Source organism: Bactrocera latifrons, unplaced genomic scaffold, assembly GCF_001853355.1.
Source record: "Bactrocera latifrons isolate USDA-ARS-PBARC rearing strain unplaced genomic scaffold, ASM185335v1 scaffold_125, whole genome shotgun sequence".
Classification (NCBI taxonomy): domain Eukaryota; kingdom Metazoa; phylum Arthropoda; class Insecta; order Diptera; family Tephritidae; genus Bactrocera; species Bactrocera latifrons.
In genome coordinates, this window is record NW_017534686.1 from 942643 (window position 1) to 957066 (window position 14424).

At 37.0% G+C, this 14424-nt stretch overlaps 2 protein-coding genes across 2 annotated transcripts; both read right to left on the reverse strand.

Annotated features, from left to right (window-relative positions):
* Positions 1 to 236: 236 nt before the first annotated feature.
* LOC108978642 (enhancer of split M1 protein) lies at positions 237 to 2617 on the reverse strand. The gene is made up of 3 exons (XM_018949019.1): positions 2218 to 2617; positions 1919 to 2137; positions 237 to 439 (listed from the first exon to the last, which is right to left on the reverse strand). Exons 1-3 carry the CDS (start codon positions 2474 to 2476, stop codon positions 387 to 389), a joined length of 531 nt encoding a protein of 176 aa, XP_018804564.1. The 5' UTR covers positions 2477 to 2617; the 3' UTR covers positions 237 to 386.
* Positions 2618 to 11142: 8525 nt separating this feature from the next.
* Positions 11143 to 12559, reverse strand: LOC108978649 (enhancer of split M2 protein). Its single transcript, XM_018949025.1, has one exon. The coding sequence runs from the start codon at positions 12175 to 12177 to the stop codon at positions 11371 to 11373; it is 807 nt and encodes a 268-aa protein (XP_018804570.1). The 5' UTR covers positions 12178 to 12559; the 3' UTR covers positions 11143 to 11370.
* Positions 12560 to 14424: the final 1865 nt, after the last annotated feature.

Genomic DNA, 14424 nt, shown 5'->3' on the forward strand with positions numbered 1-14424 from the left:
ATTACGTGTTTATAACAACTTTTGTTGTTTTTAACTTATCAGAAAATCAGTGTTTCGTAAATTGGCTGGGACATAAATCGAGTGATTTAAAGAACTGCCGTTTTATCGATAAGCACAAAATACAATATTTATTGCACAATGAAAAGAGCACGTATGTATATATATATGTATGTACCTACTTAACTAACCAAATGACTACTCTATTTTATAACTATAAATTCTATTACATTTGTATGTATATTCAYAATCACATATTTATTGGAATAGTTTCATTAAGAGACGCAAAAAACTTTATATAAAAAAGGAACATTTTAAAAGCTTTCTATGATTTCTTAACTCATTGTTATATGAAATTTCGTCAAACGATGGTTGTTTGTCTGTTGAGTTTAATTGAGCTCGCATTTCCTGGTACTCAGTATTTTGAAGAGCTTGGCTTCCACTGCAAAGAGTATAAGTTAAATAAAAAAGAGTTTGCATTACAAAGATAAGATAAGATACATATGTAGAATGAGAAGTTGGCAAAATTTTTCTTATACCCAGCGCATGTTTCAAAAGTAAATTATTTCTAAAATGTGAACCGTTTTCGCTCWGATAATGCTATAATTAAGAGTAAAAAAACGTCTTTCAATTCACAGGTCGGTTTTTACAGCATAAAAAAGAATTAAAAGCGGAARARTTGTTATTGTGGCAGAATTCTGTCRTTGTCCGCATAAAATTCCGAGTCCGTTCCGGTTGCGTAGACCCGTGAAATTTYGTCTCGACTGCCGTGGGAACGGAAAACTGAATATTAATTTTGAGCGCTCAGTTTGTATGACAGCTCTATGCTATARTAGYCCGATCTGAACAATATGTTCGAAGGACGTAGCGTTTGCAATGACAATATACTATGTAAAATTTTGTGAAGATATCATATCAAATAAAAAAGTTTTCCACACAAGGACCGGTTTTTGATCGGTCMGCTTGTATGGCAGCTATATGCTGTAATGATCCGACATCGGTGGTAGTGACAAATAAGTAGCTTCTTGAAGAGAAATTTTAAATCGATATCTCAAAAACTGAGATACTATCACTTATATACAGACAGACGGACATGGCTTCATCGGCTCAGCTCGACACACTGATCATTTATGTATGATATATACATAAGGGGTTAGGGGTAGTCAGAATTTTCAAAAAAAAGTATGTTTTATTTTTTCAAAAATTTCGATTTTTTAAGACCAATTTCGAAAAAAATTTCCTGATGCCGCCATTGTGTTAATTTTTGAAAAAAAACCCTTCGGTCAGGTCCAGGATTATCTATTTATAAAACTATTTTCTTTTTTGTCCAATTGATTTTAGATGAATCTACAAGGACACTTATGGTTGTCACCGCTTTGGAAATAGTTTTTAATTTTTTTTTTTTTTTTTGAAATTTTCGTGACTTCAAGTCAGCACATATAATAATGCCATATTACTACTTTTGTAAAATAACATGTTTTAATAGCAAAAATAATACTGAAAATTCTCATCTTTTTCGTGCTCTGAATACCCCTAACCCCTTATAGGTTCTCCGACCTTTCCATGTCGGTGTTGCAAACTTCGTGTCATTAGAGTTGTACCATTTTAACCGATCGAACTTTTATTACCACCGAACAACTCACTATTATTTCGTATTCAAGTTTACAACAAATATGCTGCACGACGAAGACTCGATTATCTTAAAGATTGTTCGTTTTTGCTAAATTCTACAATGTTGCTTCATTAAAGCGAAGCTAAAAACAAGTGCATACACGATCTCAACTGATATATAGTACAACGGTGTTGCCTCGTTGGCATTTTTACAAACAAGCGGTATTTCATGAACCTCATAATATAAGTAAGTAATACTACAAAACTATGCTTGGGTATAAAAAWGGAAACTTTATCAAATGTTACTCACATTTAGTGCCCTTCAGGGCACAATTGTAGRTGTCCAATTGGCAGGCGGTGGCGATGGTGACACGATAGTCGCCATTCGAAATGCACACGGGATCGTAAATCATCGGACAGGGTTTCAAGCATTCCTCTTTGCTCAAATTGTCAGCGAAGTTGGACACAATTTCATATATGTTATTTACCAATTTCGTACTGCACCAATCATTGTCGGTCTGTGCGAAGGCTGAAAATTATTTGAAATATTTCTTTTATTACCCAAACACTAACGAGGTTACGCGATCACTTTGCGCTGCGGTTACTCACGTTGTTGCAGCGASGTACGCTCCTTCCTACGCTCACAGTTGGCCACCTGCATCATGCAGGGATTGACGAATTGCTCATAGYCAACGCCATCATAGCCACAAGTAGGCGCATACAAAGCCGGACAGATTATTGGGCATGGCTGCTCCTCCTGGTTCTGGTCCGCATCTAAAGGTGCCTCATCAGCAAGTGTTGTTATTGTATTGGCATTGCAGAAGGCCAACAACGTGGCAAATATTATGTAGGAATTTTTACACAGCATTTTTTATTTTTGTATTTGAAAACTTTCTTGTTTTTTTGAGTTATTTTATTTTAAAGTATTTTCTTTGCTTTTGTCACTTCGAATTTAGGTATTAATGCACACTGATTGATTGTTTCATACTATCGACCCACTGACTGTTTTGTATTTATACACACTTTTAGTCGCGCTGAGAAAAATATGTTTTTTATTTCTTATCGCTTATCAGCAAATGCCACGATAAATATTTTTATAAAACAACAATAAAGTACCGTAAAGTACCAACCGCATTATTAATGTTTTTACCACGAAAGTACAGTTTTACGTGTACAAGTAAATAGTATTCGTTGTGAGTGGAGGTGACAACATAGTTTTGAGAGTGTACTCGCACTTTGTGGTATGTTCTAGGAGAAGCACTTCTAACAATGAGTAAGTCCCTATCGCACAGTAGGTTGGGGTTGTAGATTATTGGAATAAATATGCGAGTCAAAGACCGCAGTGGTTCCTTTAAACTGCCCGCGAAACCTGAATCGATAAGGATTGCTTTCTTGAAATCGAACCGCTGCCAGGGCCACAAAACGAAAAACTATAAAGCGCCACAATTAACAATTAAATTAAGCTATTTAACTGTATAACATATGTATATACTGTTGTATAACCCCCCGAGGTCATCTAGTGACTAATGGTCAGAGCATACTGAAATTATGGAGGAAATACTTCCCTAAACAACTGAATGGCAGTGAAAGCATAATCGATGTCGATGAAGCAGATGTTCCATTGCCCGACCATGAAGAACATCGAATAACAATTGCCCGTCTGAAGAACAGCAAAGCGGCGTGGACGATGGACTACTGGCCAAGCTATTCACATGCGGCGGCGAAAAACTGATATACCGCATGCATTAGGTTCTTTGTAGAATATGGTCTGAAGAAATCATGCTTGACAATTGAAATTTGAGTGTGCTATATAAGTGTATAAGCCTCCTGAACATCGCATATAAGGTTCTACCGAGCTTACTGTGTCAAAGATTAAAGCCCACCTTCGAACTTAGCTTTCTTATGGTGCCAAGAAATACGTGTACCAAATTTCATCATGATATCTCAATTTTTACTYAAGTTACAGCTTGCACGGACAGACGGACGGACAGACAGACATCCGGATTTCAACTCTACTCGTCACCCTGATCACTTTGGTATGTATAACCCTATATCTAACTCTTTTAGTTTTAGGACTTRCAAACAACCGTTATGTGAACAAAACTATAATACTCACGTTAGCAACTTTGTTGCGAGAGTCTAGAAAAGGGTCTGGAAAAGACCCGTGAGAAAAGTATCGACATACACCACCTCTTCGTCGATTTCAAAGCTGCATAAACACCACCAACAATGTCAGCCTCGCAATTCAACGCAGAATAACTCTTGCCAGCAGGTGCTACTTCGGACTCAGTGGGAAATCGAGAAGTAAAGTCCTCTCTCGACGAACAAAGACCAAATTCTAGTGTGTGAGTTAAAAAAGTCTATTGTCAAGTTCGGGAACTTATCCGTATCTAAGAGTACTTTGATATAGTAGATAAGTACACTGTACTTATCAGAATAAAAGCCACGCCCATATTTCATTACTAATTATTATAGTATGCTTTTTCGTAATGCTTTAGTGAACTAGAGATTTCTAGCTCGACTCCGCTAAACTTAGTTTTTAATACTTTCTTATTCTTCACGAATGTATGTTTCAGTTTAACTTTCAGCGCAAATGAAAATTGCGACACTGTGACGTGTGTTTTCATTAACAGCGTAAATTTTCGCCCCAATTTTGTCTTCAGCTGATAAAAAACCATGTAATTACATTTTACACGTACTGCATTGCGATATGAATCTGTGCTATTTTGTTTACCACTTACATATGTATGTAAGTTTGTACATATGTATGTATATTACAAAGTTTAAGGACCGTCTATTTATTATACTTATAACTAAATATGTTTACGAAAGTTAATATGATTGTCATTATAAATTTAATTAAGTTTATCTAATAATAAGTAGAACTTCCGCAGTTTCAAAAACGTGCATACATACATACATATAACTATCTGCATTAGGGTGAACCGAAAAAAAATAAAGTTATTATTGCTTCAATGCAAAAAATCAGTATCTTAAAGAGAAGTTCACTTAAATGGTTAGATGGGTTTCCTTGGGTAAAAATTAGCTTTTTTTCTATAATATTTTTCTCAGATAAGACATGAAATATTTTATTAGAATTTTTTATTGTTACAAACATATGCTATTAACAAAGAAATGCTGAAATTTTTGGACATTTTTTTTTTAACTTACAGGATCTTCTAAAGTGAAAAAATACGTGTTTTAGTTAAGGCTTAAGGCCTTTTTTAGAAAGGAGGAAAAACCAAACAAAACCGGATTTTTGGCAGACATTTTTGCGAAAAAACTAAAATTTCAGGTAAATTTCGCGATTTTTTTCAATTAGTTGTAATCAAAAAAACATCCTTCATCCATTGAGAATTATATTTCAAAGACCARTGTAAAATTTCATGAAGATCGGTTGAGTAGTTCTCAAGAAATCTTGTCAACCGACTTAGAATAGCTAGCCTCGAGCGCATAAGTTTTCAAGGCTGTATTTCCGAGACTATTACTCGGATCAACTTCAAAATTTAGGACAATATTCCAGAGGTGTTGTAGAACCCCTCAAGCACTTAGCCATGACTGAAAATGAACTTAAAAATTACCATTTCACGATATTTATTCAAATTTTACACAAACTGCCAGAAAATACAATAATATTTTGGATTTTTTACGACAATTTTAATTATCAGCTTTAAGAAAGTTTTTGCGTAAAATGTTTTCTTAATTTTCAAAAGCCTATACAAAATGATTATATGGCGCTAAATTAACTTACGACTGTTGTCGGATAATCTGAAGCTGATATTTAAATAGTCTGGAATCAAAGTTCGCACAGCCAAAGGAAACCAAACAATTTTTTTTAAACTCTAGTAACACCCTGTATGTATAGTAGTATGCGTATTTCCCTAAAACCTATTCATTTATTCAGAGCTGGGGTATTCTCGTACATACGAACCTATTGTTACATGATTCACAAATTCCAGCAAATTTACCGTTAAAAACTTCAAGCTAAAAACAAGAAATGAATGGAGAAACCGAAAAAGTCATTTGCTCTGTGATAATGACTTCAAAAAGTTGAGGTATTTCACCATGTTATTCTTCGAAATGTCAACGTCAACGAGTAAACGGATCTTTAACCTCTACAATATTAAGAGCTTTTCTAAATTTGTAATAAGTATTTGTAAATAAGAAATATCATGACAAGTTGTTTAAATAAAATATTTGACTAAATTCTCCAGTGCACTGCAGTGCGTGAGTAGTTCCCCGTCACACGCCACAACTCGGTAAACAATTCTAGCTAAAATCTCGCGAAATTCTCAGAATATTGTCGAAAAATACGCGAATCTTGCTTCCGGAAGGGGAAAAAAAAACAAAAACATTAATAGCAGAAACAGTGACAAACGCTACTCCCTTCCTTCCTTTTCCTTCCTTAACGAGCAAAATTCTTCAAAAGTTGAGCCCGTGTTAAAAACGGAGAAAGCAGCCGACTTTGTTTGTTTCCATCTGAACAATGTTGCCATTGCTCAATACGCATATATAGTTTTGTACACATCGAAGTTTTCAATTACAATTTTTCATAACATAAAATAAGATAGGTCGTATCAGCTGACACGGGCCACGATTTTACGTTTTGCACTGTTTCTGCTATAAGGTATTTCGTGATAAAAAATGCCAGTTGATATGAAACACCATGATGCAAATATGTAGTATACATATGTACATATGTGCTTATGTACATACATATGTATATTTTGCTGACTCARCGCTCGAGCGCTGCCAATTACAATAACAGCAGCAGCAAAAACAAGCGATGCTAATTTGTAATGCTTGCTGTTAGTGACTAAACGGCAGCTAGAGTATTTATTGTAGTTGTTTTTGTATTTTTTTCCTTCACTTTGTTGTAGTTGTAGTTGTTTTTGTAATTTTTTTGCACTTTGTTGTCGTTGTTGTTTTGTGTTTGTTGCTGTTGTTGCTGTTTTCTTTGTTGTTGTTAATCATCACTGTCCATCATTTTGATTGGCCCGCGGCAGCCTAAATTATACACAATAAACGCGTACGCCGGCAGTCGCCTTGCCGCTAACTGCTCGCGCTCAAGCCGACCRTTCCATGTCGAACCCACCAAATTCATAGGTTAATCACACTGACATTAATAACGTTATTACGTTAACGAGATCCGTTAAAATAACGATTGGCATGTTGCCGTTGTGGCATCTTGACCAGCATAACAAAGTAGTCGCGCTCCGCCGTACCAAGCAGGGAGTGTCCACTCGCCAAGACGTAAGAATAAAAAAAATAAAAAATAAAAGCTTAAAATAAGCTACACTGTCACAACAAAAACAACTACAATACGCCGGCATATTTGTGCTTGCGAGCAAACAGAAATACCTAAATACCCGCACACCGAGTAGTCACTTTTCACATAATTGCATGCTTATCCAACAGTAACAACAACAACAATAACGACAACATTCCAACAACATTAGCGGCAGTGCCAGCAAACATAGCAGCACATTGCTAATCATTGCAGTGAAGAATGTTCTCACATTCACATTTTCATAGTCAGTTACTTCTACTCGTATTCAGTTCGTGTCCGCGCGTCCCGCATTCGTCTGTTCTTCGATGGCGACCAGCCACCAGCACCTCGAAAAGTGTGGGAAAATGAGAACGTGCCTGAAGCAATGCCAAAGTTGTTGTCACTATTATTATTATTACATGCGCTATTTAAGGTGTTTTTTCTGTTGTTGTTGTTGTGCTCATTGCTGGTATTTTTGTACATACGTATTGTTGTTGGTGTTGTTGTGTTGATTATTATCATCACCTTTTTTTGTAGTTGTGTTAACTACACACTTTCTTATGCAAAGCAGCAACGAGTACTTGGTATGAAAAGCAATGAGAAAGATAGTGGACAGTTTTATAAAGGGGTACCCATTAGGGGCCGGCCGTAATTAATTGTTGTTTAAATATTAAACTTCATAGGGATGTCTTCTCGATGTCTGCTATGAGTTCACAAATAGGGAGTATAGTTAGATCAGGTCTGGTCCAATTAGCTTAAATTTTTGAATTCGAGCAGAGTTTATAGATTTGTGCCTTCTCTTGTGCAGACATTTTACTCAATTTTGAGAGTTTTTCTCTTAAAATTAAATTAAATTTTCCAATTCGAGACCTGTTCTGAGCGAAAAATCCTATCCTCCTCAATGATCAACAGAGAACGAGGTAAGCGAAACTTATATACATATGTATGTGCCATAGCATTATATAAAAGTATTTACAGCCCCGACGAACTTGTCTAACCCGACTGTTATCTCTGTTTGTAAGARATTTTTAAAAGAGACACCAACACTCTGATACCTATTTATAATRATCTTATRCTAACTCGACAATTAGGTTTTTACAGCCTAGCATGATAAATTAAGTTTGMYTGTAGTGGGCATGTTTCCGCCTCCYAAATAGTTTAATGTACATATTTTCTAAGCCCCTTAAACTACATCACCTCATCAATTTTTAAAAAAATGGGTAAAATCAGATAATAACCATGCCTACTCCCCTTGAAACAGTTATGTTGACACTTACTAAAATAAAAAATTAATAAATTAAAAAAACTTTCTTTCACTTTAGAATGTACAAATCAACATTAAACATCAACGAAGTTATCAGAATAAAACTTTGCCCAACTAGTGTCCTCAAGGTATTTCATCTTACGTCCAAAGATTGCCGAAATCGGACTATAGCTTTCCAATGTTTCCAAATTCCTTTTTAGCGACTCAGACACCAAATATGTGAAGCCCWGTGCATATGGCTGATTTTTTACSGGACTTATCGGTCAAGCGATRAATTCTAATATTGYAATTYAGAGAGAATATTTTTGTGATGAYAAYACGGCTTTGTGTCAAAAATAGGTAAAATCAGGTCAAAACTTCCCTCAGCTCTCATTTACCTAACTTAAATATTTTCGAAATTCCGGCTCACCTTATACCGCATCTATCCATAAAAAGACTTGCTATATTCTCTTACATTAAATGGATGAAATCACGGTTATACTTTGTCTTAATATATTAATATACGAAAGTGTTTCCAGAGTTTGATTCAAGTTTCAAGTACGAGAATACTATAAAATGTTCGGTTATACTCGAACTTAACCCTTYCTTTCTTGTTTGTTATTATTATTGTATTAAAATGACGAGTGTTTGCAGAACTTGGTCTATATAGCCAGAAAAGAAAGAAAACCAAGTAAAGGTAATTCCTTCCCCAATTAACCTCTCCCAACGGAAAATATAACTCTAATAAGAAAGCTCTAAGCTTTAAATAATTTAAACGTGAGAGGTCTAGAGCGATTCGGACGACGAGAAATTTTGATATCACCATAAAATTCGCAAGCATTAGCTTATTATAGCAGAAACATTGGAGAACTTAGAATCGTGGCCCGCGTCAGCTGATGGGCGCGCAATGTAACTGCACAGTGAAAATCGCCTTCTCTCTTTGACGTGGGATGACTTGAGAATTCACGGCATTTGGATTTTTGACGTAGAAACGTGCCAGCTGATTGCTCTCTCACAACGCAGGGTTGCCAATATCTATAAACTGTAGTAATTATCAACTTTTATAATTCAATCTGTACAATATGTTTGAAATTTTCTTAAAATAACTCAAAATTAGAGTCGAATGCTATTAATTATAAATATATAAACTATTTTTAATAGTTTGTGTCCAGTTTTGATATTTTATATTATAAAAACTTGTAATTGAAAACATAAATGTGTACAAAACTATATATACAAATGAAAACAAACAAAGATGGCTGCGTTTTTGTCACGTTCTCAACTGTTCACACATTTTGCTCGATAAGGAAGGAAATGGAAGGTTTCTGCTCTTAGTTGTTGTGTTTTATAAAGTTTCTCTCTGAGTTTGCGTTAAGATTGCTATTATTATTCTACTTATAGCCGAGTTAACAACAACACGCCAGTCGTTTCTTCTTTTCGCAAGGTGGTGCTCCTCCTATGGCCGACTCATCAGATGTTGACATTGTCCATACCTCTGCACCATATAGMAGAATGGAAATAATGAGTGACTTATAGAGTTTTGTTTTTGTTCGTCGAGAGCGGACTTTACTTTTCGATTGCCTACTTAGTCCGAAGTAGCACCTGTTGGCAAGAGATATAGGATATGGGGGATGGAGTCATATGTACGAGAAGAAGTTCACGCAAGTGATTAAAGTTTTCTGATTGCCATTCACTTGGGAGTGGAGGATGATTCTTTTACATATGGCTCAAGCAGCTCACGACTTCCGGTCTTTGAACAAGTATCCTAAGAACGTTTGAAGTAGTTAAGATAAGAAGGCGAAACATACCCTACACAGAGTTGTGCGCTGGGTTTGGGACCCGCCACGTAAAAAACGCCCCCAATAAAAAACTGTCAACTGCCTCGGATGAGTCTATTACTATTCGACAAATGCCATAGTCTAAATTGTGAATTTTTCATCTTCATGCATTCGTTCAAATAATGGTTGACATTTAGAGTTGTTTAGGCGCCCCTTTACGATGCTCCTGTTAAATGACTGAATCGAGCGGCTCAAGCATTTCTTTGGTAAGTAGGAGAGTTGCTTTCGGGTACAAACCCTAGCCGTTATTTCCAAATTTGCGTTTCTGTAGCATGCGATGTTGAACTAGTTGTTCTATATTTTCTAGAATATTTAATAATTATCTGCAACATATGTATGGGGTATTCCATACCAAATCGACTACTTTTAAACCCGATCCCTTTAGATTTTGCTGAAACTTATCCATCCTTTTCTACACTTTGAAAAACCTTTTTGAGAATTTTTTCAAAATTTTTTTRTCCAACTCCAAAAAAGTTATGAATTTTTCAAAAAAATCGGTTTTTTATTTTCAAATAGCCACAACTTTTGTAGAAATTGACTTTTGGGGGCCTTTTTTTAATTTTTGTTTTTGAATGAACTTTTCGAAAAAATACACGAAAAAAATTTAACACCATCAATTATATAAAATAATCGGYWTTTTTTTTTTAAGTAAAATCATSTTTTTTTGGAAGTTCGCCATGAKACGTGCGTGCCAAAAATTAYTTAAATTCGGTCAATAATTCCCTTAGTCTCCATATACCAAATATAAAGGTCGTCGAACTACCGGTTTTACTATTTTTATGGAAGTTTGGAAGTAAGCTTTTAATGATAATCAGCAATGATCTCTTGTGGTTGAAAAATAAGTTCAATACTAGGTTGTGCTTGCACTCTTATCTTCTTTTTCTCTTTATTGTGTAAGCTTAATTTTTTTCGGCAGAAAAACTTATTCGACCTTAGGTTGTGATTTCGTTCTTATCTTCGTCCTTGTACGCTTGAAAGCACAATTTTCGCTGGGAGCTTAAGCTTGCAAATTTATTACTGTTTACCAAAAAATTAATTCTAGGCATTTAAGACAGTTCGATTAAACTTTTTTTCCACTGGTTTTTTATTGTTGTACATATTTTAATGTAAATATATGTTTTGAATTTTACTTTCTTACAATTTTTAACATTTAAATGTATAAATTAATTTAAGCATATCACAAATATTTATATTGCAAACAAATGGAGCTAAGACGTGTACTTCACGTAGTTATTCTTGTAAATTGCAATTTACATACTAAGTATTTGATTACACTAAAATATATRTATGTATGTGTATAATTGTATAAATGAAACTAAAATAACAATGAGATCCCTGATGAAAGTAATGAAAGCCCCTGTCTTCCAACACTCACACACAGAGTGTTGTGAAAGCTCTCTGCGAAAGCACATTCACAGCAACGCCGCCTGCAAAGGCAACTGACGCCAACTCTGACATAACCACGCTGTGAGTAGGTCATCGTCGATTTTCTCCTGTGCGTTCGTCCAGAAGAAGGTGCCATCATCGGTGTGCATATACTGTATGGGCAGTTCGGTGAGCGCGTGTTGTGACAACGTCGCCGTACCCYCTGGCATTGTGGGCCAATGTGGGGCGCCTGCTGTGTTGTATGCGGCTGTTGTTGATGTGGACGTCGGTGCGGTTGTGTTTGTGGCTTGTGTGGCCGCATCACAGATGTGATGATGAAACTGCTCGTGCTGACAATTACGCCCATAGACACAGTGCGCGCACGTGCTGGCCGGCGTCTTCTCAATACTTGCACTGCTGATCACTGTCGTTGCGTATTTAGCACTTGCCTGACAGGGGCGCTCCCATTCGGGCACAGCGCGTGTGCTGGCCGCCTCGCCTGTGCCATGATTGCACTGCTCCTTTAAGCTCATTTTGCGCATGAGACTGGCGTAGTCCTCGATATGCGCCGTGGGCCAATCTTCGCTKTCGCTGTTGGCGTGCGCYTTTGTTGGGATTGTATTGTTGAGGTGTACGTTGTTCGGGTGTAAGCTGGTGGCATGCCAACTGCTATTAGCCGTAGTGTGGCTGCTGTTGCGCTTGCGTGCCATCAGCCGCAGTAGTGGGCGCCATATTTTGCAAAGCTTGCGCTTGGACTTCTCTGTCGGGGCGGTGGGCGTTAAAGTTGTATTCGCCGCCGAGGTAAGGCTCATGTCGGCCAATTGATGTGCGAGATTTTTCGTATCCGTATACATTTTTTTGTTGTCTCCCAATTATTTTTGTTTCTTAAATATTTATTTCCGCACAGTAAACTTTTTCAATAGTCGTCTTATCAAAAATATCTCTCAATAATTGTTAACAGACACGTTCATTTAAAAAAAATTATAATATGAATTTCGTTTCGTTTGCTGCGCGTGTTCTCGCTGTGAAAGTTGTTGATGAACTGATGCTGTTGCGCTTGCATCCGTACGTTTTTATACATCGACCAACCATCCGCAGTCGACCAGGCCGTCCAAACAGGCAAACCTACCAACAAACTAGCCAACCATTCATCGATCGATCGTGTGAACCAACGCGGCTGAAGGAAAGCAGAAATACGAGACGACGACAACAAACTCGGACTCGAACGGCGGCGCGTCTCCAGTAATTCTGCACTCAGCTGAGCGCCGCTCAACTGCACTTCCCAATTCTGGCTGGCTGGCTGGCTGGCTGGCTGACGTACAGAAAAATTCCAACAGGAATCATACATTGTATATTTCCCATGTTGCCGCCACCGCTCTTTCTCTTCGCTCTCTACCACTACCACTTGTAGTGCTGGTGTGCCTGACCCAAAAGGGCAATACAAGTCAACGCACTGTCGACATTGTGATGACACAGCAAAGCCGTGTATAAGCAGAGTCATAAGCACCAACTCAGCCAACTGTGTATGCAGCGCAGGTAGCATGCAACACCGACAACAACTACAACAGCAGCTGTTCGGGCAGTTCGTTGTTATTGTTGCTCAAAAATTAACCAAAAATCTGCGCTGACTAAATATGAGAGCTGATGAGCTCAAGTGTGCCTGTATGCGAGCGCCCCTAAATGGTAGAGAAAAAGTGTGGGAAACAATTTTTTGGGTAAATGTTTTTTAATTACATTTGTGTTGTTTCTTGCTTGATAATAAATTTCTCTTATTTTAACAGGATGTGGCACGATATCGTGTGGCAAATAGGCTGCGCTGTTTGCCGTCAGTCTAGGCGACTTTGAGGAACCCTACATTGGTAATAAGTACATATAAGGTTAGGTTAGGCTAATCTGGCATGTCAATAAGCCACGCACAKACCAGTTTTAGTCCTTTGTTATACCAGCTGGAGTTCAGTTAAGAGGTTCAAGAGAAGTAGTCATCCTTTAGGATACTTGGCTTGAAGGAATTTTACCCGACTTTGCGGTCTCACTATCGATAGCTCCTCCAGTGTATCATGCGGTGGAGGCCCCAGCTGCTTACAGAGTTGTCTTGCCAATGCGGTACAAGTGCATAAGAGATGCTCCATTGTTTCCATGTCACCTTCCTGTAGACATTTCCTACAGTCTTCTAAGTACATATAACCTATACCGTATTTACAACTTCCGTTACATTTGGCCTGCAGATCGCTTGGAGAGCGCGGGCTTCAACTATCAAACTATTAAGGATTGAAAACAAAACAGAATTCGACTTTTCGAATTTCACAATTTCCGCTTACAAATTGAAGATCCTATAAGTAGTAGTCTTCAAAGATTGAGGCAGCTTTTTTGTGTTAAAAGTAAGCTCCAATACACCTACTTTCCTACATCTGTTGTGGAAAACTTTCTCAGCCTATTCGCTTTTGATCAAGTATTCAGAGTGGTCGGAATATTACATCAGGTTCTTGTACCAGAGTARTTTCGACTCCTGACCGACATCTTTGGACATCATTATCTTGAAATAAGTAGCACAATATTGCAAACAATATGAAATAGACTCAGTTTCAGTTAAAGGAGAGGTATTAACTAACAACCAGTTCTAAGTTTCAATGTAACAAACTGAGGTTCAATGGTATAGAAAGCTCTCAAAGACATAACTCAATAACGCTCCAACTTTAGTCCAACTTTATTAAAAATATATGCTATATATAGTATAACCCTAAAAATGTCGAAAAACTAACAAGCTTCTGGAAAGCGCAATTGAAATAAGATGAACTAATGGAAAGCCTTTACTTTCGCCCAAGTAAGATAATAAGATTCACGGTTTCGGAATTCCTTACGCTTTAAAGCGGTTACCGACTATCACTGAAATTATTGTGAGTTTTGACTCCATTTTCCCATCTCCTTCTTCCCAAGAACTCTTAAACTCAGTGGTAACAAAAATATTATGGCAATAAATAYTAAAATAAGATCTCCATATCTTGGCAAAATTAGAATGTGTCTTCACTTAAGCAATCTAAGTTCAAGCAGCAGTTCTTATTTAAATGCTCATAGTCTCCTACGGCCGACTGTAGCGCATACAA